The sequence below is a fragment of the Poecilia formosa genome, unplaced genomic scaffold (genome assembly GCF_000485575.1).
Source record: "Poecilia formosa unplaced genomic scaffold, Poecilia_formosa-5.1.2 Scaffold262, whole genome shotgun sequence".
NCBI classification, from domain to species: domain Eukaryota; kingdom Metazoa; phylum Chordata; class Actinopteri; order Cyprinodontiformes; family Poeciliidae; genus Poecilia; species Poecilia formosa.
The window spans coordinates 169137-180688 of record NW_006800201.1 but is presented as its reverse complement, the minus strand read 5'-3'; the positions used below and the strand labels follow the sequence as shown (position 1 = coordinate 180688).

Here is an 11552-nt window from a genome sequence, read left to right as displayed (position 1 = left end):
AAAAATATATATTTTTTAATGGGTTTCTAATATTGTATAAAAAGGAGTAAGTAAGAGTAAGCAACAAAAAATCTGCAGAAGGTGTTAATTTGTTCTTCCGGTTAATCATGAGAGTAATCGCTATAATAATTAATTAACTGTTAGTTGCAGCCCAACATTAAGCTTTCCTCAGTTTGCATCACGTTTCAAAAGTTTAATTTTTGTTTTCATAAACTTTCATAAATGCATCAATCATGTAGCATCATAGTTATTACATACACCTGCTGAGAGAGCAGCAGTGGTCACTATAAGTGTCATGATTTGTGGTAGTATAGGGTGAGGGTAAACTCAGTCTCCCAACATTTTGAGATCAATCTCAGAAATTTTGCATAAAAAACGTGGAAATTTCTGTTTGAAATGTTGAATATTTTCAACTTTTCCCTGTTTTTTCTATCTGCTCTAATACACTGTTGTGTTATAGGAACAGGTGTTGTGAATTAGCTATGGCTATTAACACTGTGATGAAAGCACTAGATGTTCTTGATCTATATTTATTATTATTAAATAAACAACAAAATAAAATAAAAAATCTAGTTTTCAACTGAGCTGTTTTGTTGCATTTCAGGAAAATATTACAACAAAACGAAGCGCTAAGAAGATCCACAGAATTGAACGGGACGGCAGGACAGACACAGCGGAGACACTCCATAGAAATTATGGGAAACGTAGGTGCCATCTTTGAAATGTTTAAATGAAATATTTGATCAATGCGAGCATTTAAACGGGAGGCTAATCATTTTTTGTGTTGCAGTTTAATGAAGATTCGAGATCAGGGGACAATTCCATGTTTGCTGAGACGACTGCCTGATGAGGACGGGACATCAAACCAAGCCTGGAAGATCAAGGACACAGTACTACCTTTATGCACTAGATTAATAATCTATTTTATTTTTATTTGACCTTTGTGACTTTAAAATATTCTTCAAGCACATCAGAGTTTGTCTCTAGTTAAATTTCAGAGTGAAGATTTCCCAACATGAACTGGATCCCATTTATTAATTACTGACTGTTCAAATCTACTTAATGAAAGTTTTATTAGAAACTTTATCAAAGCAAATCACATTTATCTCTACAAACCTCCCTGATGTCACTTGGAAAGTTAATGATTAGGAACAAATCAAGTTATGGCTTCATTTCAGACTATTATAATGAGCCGATCTCTAACTCACCAGATAATTCATGTAATAACCTGATGAACTGGAACGTGGATCAGTCATCTATCAGCAAACAGGTTTGGGACAGAACCTAAATCTACTCAATGTCTATAAATAGCCGTCTTAGAAAACTACAATTTAAATGGCCAGTTAATGTGTATGTTACAACTTGTGCATTTAAATAACAACATCCCAGATCTTTGCATGAACTGTAATTCTAATACTCTGCATGTGGGAATAGAGACCAAATCTGCCTTCAATCACCTGAAGAACATCTCCAGGATCAGAGGACTGATGTCTCAGTGAGATCTAGAGAAACTCAACCATGAGTTTATCTTTAGTCGCATTGATTACTGCATTAGTTTCCTCACAGCTCTGACTAACAAATCAAACCTCCAGCTGCAGCTGATCCAGATGCTGCTGCTGGAGTTCTGGCTAAAACCAGGAAGTTAGAGAACATCAACCAGTTCTAAAGTTCCTACACTGGCTTCCTGGAGCTCAGAGACTTTAAAATACTGATGCTAGTTTATAAATCACTGAACGGTTCAGCACCACAATACATGAGAGATCTGCTGTTGTCATAGCAACCACCCAGAACCTCTCAGGTCTTCTGGTTCTGGTTCTGCTCTGCATCCCAGAACCAGAACCAAACATAGAGAAGCAGCATTCAGCTTCTATGCACCACAAATCTGGACTTTCAGAAAACTGAAAAACAGCCGAAACACTGAGTTCCTTTAAATCTAGACTAAAACCTGTTTATAGTTACTTTTGAACCATAATCAATGAAATATTGATTAGAATATATTTTTGTGTCTTAGAGTCTTTTATAAAGGCTCCAATACTGACTGTTCTGTGACTTAGTATTATATTTTCTTGATGTGTTGGAACCTGCTGGATGTTTGATAATGTTCAGTTACCCTGATGTTCAGGAAGTTGTTTTTATTCTTATTTTAGGTTATTCAACTTTTTATTTTGTTTTTGTCTCTGATTTGAGAGAGAATTATTACTGTCGTGTAGTTATTATAAAATATATAAAAGTTTAGATTGGTACATGATTGTATTAGTATATTAAAAAAACATTTTATATTTATAGAAGTTCAACTTGAGATAAAAGTTCTGAGCTTTGATAAAAACGTGGATATTTACTCATGACCAAATGTTTGGAGACAGAAAGAAATGTAATTATTTTTATAAAGCAGTTTTATTCCTGCTTCTCAAAACTGAAGCAGTAAGTGCTTCAGTTTTGAGATCTTTGTCAGATTATTCTATGGTGTAAATAAGTTCAGTAAATCACTTTTTATAGCTTTAAAAGGATTTTATAAAGGATCAGATTAGGAGAGTTATGCTAAAGAACAGAAAATGTAACAATGGAAACAGTTTTATAGATGTTTTGTGAACATTTTGTTTCCAAAGATGTGACGACATGAACAACCTGTAAATTAAGTAATTTGTTAATACCAAGTTGTGACTCTTTGCTTGTAAATGCCTCCACTGACCTTTGAAAATGTTGATGCAAATGTTTCCTGCTGCAGAAGCCGACTGATATTTCAGCCGTCCCTCTTCTGGGCGTTTTTGTTGTATAAAATATGAACAAATAAATTATTCCTGAGAACTGTCTGAGTTCTGGGTTTTCCTCTCTGCTCCTCTCCCTGCTTGTTCTGCTTTATTGGATCCTTTCTTTGCACATCCTCTGAATCTACAAATTATGGATTAATTTGTAGATTAATTTAAACACTGGTTAACTGGTCTCTCAATGCAATTGTTCAAATTTTCTCAACAAGAAGGCTGGGCTCAGGAGAGCCCTCTTGGATTCACCCTGGATTTATTAATGACAGGATTTCTGCTGTTTGGAGTTTGCTGAAAATGTGTTGTATAAATAAAATTATCTTTTCCTTTATGCATGTTAATCAACAGCTGCAGCTTTACTGTCTTTCATCAGTCAAGTTCAGGTTCATTTCAAAACTTTTCCCAATGAATTCAAGAGAAAAATAGCTGAAAAAATGTTCACACCTGTAAACTAATATTTTGTTGAAGCATCTTTCATTCAGTTTTAATCCTGTTTGTGAAACTTAAATTGAGCTTTTCATGTTGGCTGTTTTTATTTTTTAATTGCAGATAATCAAGTGTTGACTAAAGGAATGTTATTTAATTGTATTTTAGCCTATAAAATGTTTATCTTCTTATTGAAAAGGAAATTAGAGTATTTATTATTGGCATCTCTGTGTTTCTAATGTGGTATAAAATGAAAACCCTGAAGAATTCACCACATTTTTTCATCAAATTAATCAATTTGGTATAAAAAATAATTTGTTGTAGCCCTTTATAAATATATTTACTTATTAAAAAATGAAATGTCTTCATCTGGTTCTTGGCTCAGTCTTGATGTTTGACCTCTGAACTCCCAGCGCTGCCGTTTCTCCATGTGGGCTGAAGCTCTGAAACATGATGGATCTGGAAGAGAAAATGTTTGTTAGCCTCATGATTTATTCATAAACAGTTTGTTTGAATCTTCTTTCCCCAAGTTTGACAACCTGTTGACTAAAAAACATTTCACACTACTGACAGCAAAATCTGACCAACTTTTTACATTTTTAACCTTTCAGACCAAGTTGAATCCATTTTGGGCCCCGTTTTTTTTTTTTTTTTTTTTGCAATATAAGATATCTATCTACCTTGATATTGGATGGTGATCATTTTAGGCCACAGCCAGAATTCATGAGTTTGATGTTGGTCAACATTTGTAAGCAAATAAAGAATTTATCTTGCATAACGCAGAATTCTCAAAATGTGCAGGAATTAAAATGTTCCTGCTCAAATATTAAAACAATGAAAAGAGCTCAAAGGAAGTGATATATTCAGCGATGTGTTAAACAAATGTAGGAAAAAAAGACTGAATTTAAAATCAAATTCTTTTCTAGAAAAAAAAAAACATTTCTGATATCCAAACTTCAGATTTTGAGATTAATCTCAGAAATGTAAGATAAAACCTGGAAATTTTTCTAAGTTCAATGTCGAAAATTTGCAAGAAAAAACTTTTGCAAGTTTTGAGCTACAAAATCTGGAAATTTTGGGATTTGGATTTAATCTCAAAATTTCTGATTTTTCTTTTCCTCACAAATATTCAACTTTTTGAGCTCATAAGTTTCCATGCTTTCGCAATTTCTGAGCTTAGATTTTTTTAGCAGAAATGTTATTTTCCCATCTACAACGGGCCTAAAACGCCGTCAGACATGAAGTTAAAATGCAGCTGCAGTAATAAAAATATTTTGAACCATTACCTGCTCCAACCTTCTGATCCGACTCCAAACGGTTCAGTCTGAATTTTTACAGAAAAAACAAAAGTCCAGATGAATGTCAGCTCATAATTCTTCATATTAAAACTGTTTTTATTAATTTATTCTCTAATAAAATAAAATCAGAGAAGATCAGAACACAGCAGAAGAAGCAAAATAAAACAGCTTGTGGAATGTACTTCAGTAAAAGAAAATAAAAGCTCCAGCTGGTCCAACATGGGGGCTTTATTTCCACCACAGTCAAATAAAGCACCGCTTTCATATATTTATATATATATAGATATATAGATATATATATATAAAGATATCTATATATACTTTGATAGTTTTTCATATACACCTTCAGGCAATAACTAGAATGGATTCTTTACAGAATCAAGTTTCTTGTGGTTCTCTTAATTTACAGGTAAACTTAGTTTCTGGATATTTAAACCACAGAAAAAAGTCAAGGCAACTTTCCTTTTGCCTCATTCATCAAGTACAAAACTGGCACAGAGGACGACCATTTTTATACACAGTAAAAATGCAATAAAATTAAATCACAGAGACGAAAGTCGTGTAAACCTTTCCCCGTTACAGCAAACCTAAAATAAAATCACTTTCCGAAACAAATTGGATTCAGTATAAAACTCGCACAAAAACTAAACCTTTTTTTGTTGTTGTTGTTTTTGTTGTTTGCCCTTTGAGGAAAATGTGCTGCAGCTTGTCCAACGCGTTCCGATCTGCATGTGGCGTCCATTTTATCATCCGACAGAAGGCAACGAAATAGCAGAAGAAGAAGAAAAAGGAGGAGGAGAAGAAGAAAGCGATGCACGATGCACTCCGGGTGGCTTCGGGTTGATGACATCATGAGGATGGCGTCGCTTTGACAGACAGTTTGGTAACTATGGCGATGGTGGCCTCCACCGTCCTGTGCAGCATGTCCAGCATGTCGGGCGGCGGGGCGCCGCCGCTCAGGATGACCTGGGAGGTGCCGGCGCCGTCGGACCCGTCCCCGACCAACCCGATGGCGGACGGCGAGGTGGCGTCCTCCGGGAGCGTCGGAGCGGAACCGCTAACGTTAGCCGCCGCCGAATCCTTCGCCTCCCCGTCGGAGGGAGCCGGCGGCGGCGGCTCGGCTCTTCGCCGCTCCTCTTCCCGCTCTTCGGCGGCGCCGCCCGGCTGCGGCGCCTCGGGCTCCTCCACCTGGACGAACCCGTCGCCTGCGTCCTGCAGCAGCGAGGAGGAAGAGGAGGAGGAGAACGAGGAGGACGACGAAGAGGACACCTCCATCTTCTCCTCCTTCAGAGCGGAGTCCATGTTCCGGGAAGTGGCCGGCGTCGGTTCTGGAGACGGAGGGTCCTGCTCGGTGCCGGGATCGATGAGGGACGACGAGTCGCGCGTCTCCGTGTCGGAGGTGCTGGCGGGCGTCAGCGCCTCCTGCTGGTCGGGCTTCGGGTCGCCGCAGACGGGGAGCACCGAGGAAGAGGAGGAAGTCGCCATGCAGAGCGGCGCGGCTGCGTCCGCAGCTCTGTCGTCGTCGCTGCTCACCCTGCGGCGCTTCACCGGCGTCGCTCCTTCGTCCTCGGCTGAAAACGGGGAACAGATTAACGACCGGAACCGGTCCGAATCGGGTCGGGCCGAGACGAAGGTTCTGTACCTTTGGACTTGAGGTCCTTGGCCTCCAGCTCCAGAGAGCTGCGCTGCTGCAGACAGAGGCGGCAGCGACCCAGCAGCTCCTGTAGGGCCGGGCACAGGGCGGCATCGATGCTCGGGGGCGGCTGGATGGAGAGCAGCAACACCAACGACCTCAAATCCTGAAATACCACAGAAGAAGAAGATTAGGAGGATTTAAGGACAAGAAGACCCAAGGGAAGGAGGAAGTAAGGATTGAAGAAATGGAGGGAGGGAGGGAGGAAGGAAGGAAGGAAAGGGAGGATGGAGGGAGCAACAGAAGGCCCTTTTCTCTTTCCTCTTCCTGTTTTTATCATCCGTCCAGTGAAACACTGAGGTCAGAATCCAGACATCTCAAGGTCGTTCAGTGACCCTGACGTCGCATCTTCCCTCTGGCTGTGGCTCCGTGTGTGTGTGTGTGTGTGTGTGTGTGTGTGTTCCTACAGCGTTCAGCAGGCTGCTGGTCTTGTTCAGCTCCACGCGGTGCAGCGCCAGCTCCGGCTGCAGGTTGCTCTGCTCCGTCAGCAGGTTGGTCACTAAAACGCTGATCAGGTTGGAGCAGCTGGGCCCGGACAGCACCTGGATCTACACACGCACAGATCATCACGTCAGAACGGGCAGACTCCCGGCAGCGCCGCCACTGTCGCCATGGAAACGCCTGCTGCCGGGCCGCACCTTGGGCAGGAAGCAGGTGAGGAAGGAGTAGACCACGTTGTTGTTGAGGAACGTCCTCTCGTCCATCAGGATGCATTTGACGTATTCGCTGAAGGCCGGGTCTTCACACAGCAGCTTCACACAGGTTTTAGCCAAAACAGACTGAAAATAAACAGGAAGATGAATTCATTCTTTACTGTCTGGACGATAAAAGCTTTTCATATCAGTCGATTGATAATTATTGATTAATTTTTGTTTTAAATATCTGGATTGTGCTGCCAAACTGGTCAGATTTTACTCTGTAACTGTTCCTGTGGAAGTTACTGAACAGGTTGTTGCTAGGTAACCAAATGTTACTCAACAGGTTGTTGCTAGGTAACCAAATGTTACTCAACAGGTTGTTGCTAGGTAACCAAATGTTACTCAACAGGTTGTTGCTAGGTAACCAAAGAGTGAGTGAGTTAGTTGATTCCACCAAACTTGCTTAAAGTCTTTCCTCTGCCTACATTTCCCAGAATGCTCTGCAGTTCTGGACCAGAGTTGAGTGAATATTCTAAATATTGAATATTCTATCAGATGTATTGATAAAAAACTATAAACAACTCAAGTTAGCAATAATTCCACCCAAATATTTATTTTAGAGTAAAACCAGGGACGCACCGATCCACCTGTTTCACCTATTATGTTTCACGCATAATCTGACGTTTGGCATCAGATACTGATACCGATCCGATACAGTTATCTGATGTTTGGCATCAGATACTGATACCGATCCGATACAGAAAATCAGCGCTGAATTGTCTTAACATGTTTCTTTTTTTAACACAGACATAAATGTTCTGAATCACAAATTTATTTTATAACGTTGCTGCAGCACGGCACACTTAAATACACCAATACTTTCAAAAGCTTGGTGAAACGTAAAGCTTATTTTACTTCCAAATGAAAAAACAACACAGTTTTAATTTGTTCAGCCAATGTAAAATAAATAATACAGATTTTGTTTGAATTTTACCGTCTCTATCAACCTTTTCTAAAGCGATAATATGGAAACCCGGCTGGTGCGAGCTGCTCAGAGTACCTGTGACTGGCAGAACTCTGTCCACAGTTTGGGGAAGAGAGCGAGATGAAGAGGGAGTCCTTCATACGCGATCAGGACGCCTGAGGGGGACAAAGAACCAGAGTTGAGACAAATTCAGGAGCATTTCTGCCAGCACTGCTGTTGTCACTGATTACTTAGTTTGACGAGCGTCTCGGTGAACTTCTCGCAGTTGATGGCGACGCGACACAGGAGGTGAATGAACTGATGGTAGGACAGGAAGTAATCCAGCAGCATCCGGTCGTAAACCTCGTCTTTCCCCTGAAAGAGACGCAGATCGACACCAACGTCCTGAACAGATCGGACCCGGAGCGGGCCATCGGCAGGATGGGGAGGTTCCCCGACGGCCAGCAGGTGGATTATGGTTTTTATTTAAAAACCAATAAATAAAGCGCTAGTATGATAATAATGAATTATCATACATGTATGTAACTGGTCATTAAACTAGCTTTTCACCAATTAATTTGACTTTCTTCCCCCCTTAATTAAAATTAAATCGTACTCTATTACATCAGCCTGTCCTGGAAATTAGCATTTGCTCCTATAACCTGCTATAACTTCTCTTTTTAAAAGGTTAATTAAATGTGTAAATAAACAATATATATAAAAACCCAGAACTGTTGTAGGCTTGTCACAATAACACATTTTACTGGGTGATAAAATGTCCCAGAGGTTATTGTGATAAATGATAATATTGTTTTTTCCAGACCAATATAAAGTATCATTATAATAATACAAGAGCATCTTCTCAAAGAACAAACTTTAAATTCTAACATTTACCACTGGACGACATTTTAAGAGCCAAAATCTACAAACAAAACGGCAACAAATAAAACTAATTATGAAGTTTCTGTAAACAAAATTATGAGTAAAAAAAAGGAAGCTAGTTGAGACCAAAAGCAGCAAACTGAAGACTTTTATCATCCAGTTTTTGGTAGAAAGAAAGAAAAATTATTGACTTTGTTTTAATTTATCGGCCGATTAATTTATTGCTTATTGCGACAGGCCTACAGCACTGACTGAATTTGAGTGAGACAGACGTGGAGGTACCTTGCTGCTCTCCACCAACGACGGCAGCAGACACATGTTGAGTTCTGGTCTGGGAGGCCGGATGTTGTTTTTGGCTCCCATCAGCTTGATGTTCTCCCTGCAGGGCAGGTAGGGGCCAAACGACACTGCAAACAGGAGCAGAAGGTAATTACTGTTGGCTTATTATCAACCAAAACCAACCTGTGGGGAAAGTTGCTCACTGGGGATGTTGCTGTGGTGGTAGGTGCAGTGGTTGTGCTGCAGGAACGGCACCAGGGTGTGCAGGAAGTCATGAGGACTCAGCAGCACCAGCTCCTTCAGCACATCTGAAACAAACACAGCAACGCATGACGTTACAGAACCTCCCTCCCCACAGTCAGAGCGGACGGAGATAAAAGATGAAACTACCGAGGCAGGCGTTCCGCAGCTCAGGAGGGCTGTACGAGTTGAGCAGAGTCAGCAGCTTGTGTGCGAAGTCGATCCTCTCCTGCCACTGGATCAGAGCCTGCTTCACATCTGAGGAGGAAAGAGAGAAACCTGCTGTGAACATCGAGTATCTCTGAAACATTCATCAGTGGGTCGACTGCAGATGGCTGATAAACACTGCATGAAGGAGAAAACAAATATTTACATCCATGACGGCATTTGCTCAGTCACCTGTTCTTATTCATTTTTTAACAACATTTCCACTGTTATTAACCTTCTGTTTGTCTGAACTGTAAATACTCTCTTTTTAAACATTCAATGTACATTTTTGGAAAAGTCATCCATGCAGCCCCTGGATCACAACTCCAATATTTTTATTTGTAATAACTGCACAGTATTCTCTATTAGTCTTATATTATTATTATTTTTTTTATTTTATTTTTTTTATCTAGTCCTGTTGCAATAAGCAATAATTTAACTGCATAATAAATTAAAACGAGCTTGATCATTTCCATTTGCATTATTTATTGTTTTTTCTTGCGTCTCTCTTTCTACCAAAGACTGGACAAGGAAAAGCTTCGGTCTGGTGACTCTCTGTTGATGGACATTTTTGTTCACAGAGACTTTAGTATCCATTTTATTTGTTATTTCTGTTATTTTGCTTATTTTGGACATTTATAAGGTCTTCCAGATGCGGTGCTAAATATTCATTAGATGTTTGAAAACATGTTCTTAAATTATTATAGTATTATTTACTTGAAAATAGTCTCACAGGAATAATATTATCGTTCAACGCAATAATTTCTGACATCATTTATTGTCCAGTAAAAATGTGTTGTCGTCACAGGCCTACTATTATTGTCTAATTTTTTATATATTGTTTTTAGCACTTTAAAATCTCTTGTGTGAGCCTTTATGCCGCACCTTCACGTTACACCTGAATTTCCTCTTTATGGGACAATAATTTCTATTCCATCCTGTTGTGATTGAACTGGTGCATCTAAGTTTTCTGGATTTTTTGGGTGCGCCCACATTTTGAACCTCATCTCTGTAGCTTCGCTTTGTTTTTAAACCCATGTCCAGAGGAGAGGCGGTCTGACCTTTGCGCTGCAGGAACGGCCGGGTGGATTTGAGGACGGACAGAAAGATGGAGAGCAGCTCCACCAGGTCTCCGGTGACGTGGCACGCCGTGGCCTCGTGGTACATCATGTGCAGCGTGTTGAAGGACTGAAGGGACACAAGAGGAGAACAAAACAATTAACATTTTAACTGTTGCTTTCCTGTTAAAGCAATTAGATTAAGTCTTATTAATGTTTAGGGTAAACATGATTAATCAGATTAATCGTTATTAATCGATGATTGAAATAGCAGTCAACTAATTTAGTAATCAATTAATTGTTAACTTGAGTATATAGGCTCTAAATAAGGCCATTAGCTCAGAGTGTAAAACACTCATAGCAGTAATTAAGCCAAAACTGTGCAAAAAATATATATGCATTTGATTAAAAACCCTTTTTCTATAAATATATTCTACCCAAGTCAGTAAAAGAATAAATAAATAAAATCTATTAGGAACCTTTTATAATGCAATTATGAATCAGATAATCATTAAAACACAGTGAAGAGCCATCAACTGGCACTTCACTGTGTTGATGGAACGTCGAGCAGAAACGACTGAGCTTTTCACGTGTTGATATTAGAAGTTAGTTTTTTTAGCTGCATCCTTTGCTACGAATCAAGCATTCACTAACGGAATAACATGTTACAGCATTTATCCAATAAAACGTTAATTTTCTCATTTAAATATTTACTTATTTGCATATTTTAATGGTTTTATTTTAGTACTGTATGACGATATTAAAGGCAATGTACATCAGGGTAAATTATAAACTTGCAGAATGTGCCATTTTTTTATCTGATTGTCAGAATAATCGATTACTAAATTATTGTTAGTTGTAGCTCTAAAACACTGATACCAGGAAAACATGCAGACTGTCAACAGGTGACAGGTGATCCTACCTCGGTCATGAGGATGAGGCCTCTGTTGAACACAACCAGCAGTCGGTCCTCGTCGTTCTCCAGCAGAACTCTGAAGGCACTGGGGGAGAGAGGAAACGGGTCAGAGGGTGAGCTTCCTCCATCTGTGTGTGTGTGTGTGTGTGTGTGTGTGTGTGTGTGTGTGTGTGTGTGTGTGTGTGTGTGTGT

The 11552-nt window shown here is 39.7% G+C and overlaps 1 protein-coding gene across 2 annotated transcripts in view; it reads right to left on the bottom strand.

Moving 5' to 3' along the window:
• Positions 1 to 4691: 4691 nt before the first annotated feature.
• Positions 4692 to 11552, bottom strand: part of usp34 (ubiquitin specific peptidase 34) — a 76207-nt gene continuing 69346 nt past the window's right edge. The window contains exons 68-78 of one of the 2 annotated variants that reach the window (XM_007570485.2): positions 11367 to 11445; positions 10448 to 10574; positions 9330 to 9437; positions 9143 to 9247; positions 8943 to 9067; positions 8030 to 8153; positions 7875 to 7954; positions 6815 to 6955; positions 6584 to 6724; positions 6126 to 6282; positions 4692 to 6054 (exon numbers count right to left, since the gene is read on the bottom strand). In XM_007570485.2, coding sequence (XP_007570547.1) covers positions 5333 to 6054; positions 6126 to 6282; positions 6584 to 6724; positions 6815 to 6955; positions 7875 to 7954; positions 8030 to 8153; positions 8943 to 9067; positions 9143 to 9247; positions 9330 to 9437; positions 10448 to 10574; positions 11367 to 11445 — 1909 coding nt within the window. In that variant the 3' untranslated portion in view covers positions 4692 to 5332. The remainder of the gene's footprint in view (positions 6055 to 6125; positions 6283 to 6583; positions 6725 to 6814; positions 6956 to 7874; positions 7955 to 8029; positions 8154 to 8942; positions 9068 to 9142; positions 9248 to 9329; positions 9438 to 10447; positions 10575 to 11366; positions 11446 to 11552) is intronic. The other variant, XM_007570484.2, reaches the window with a different exon arrangement.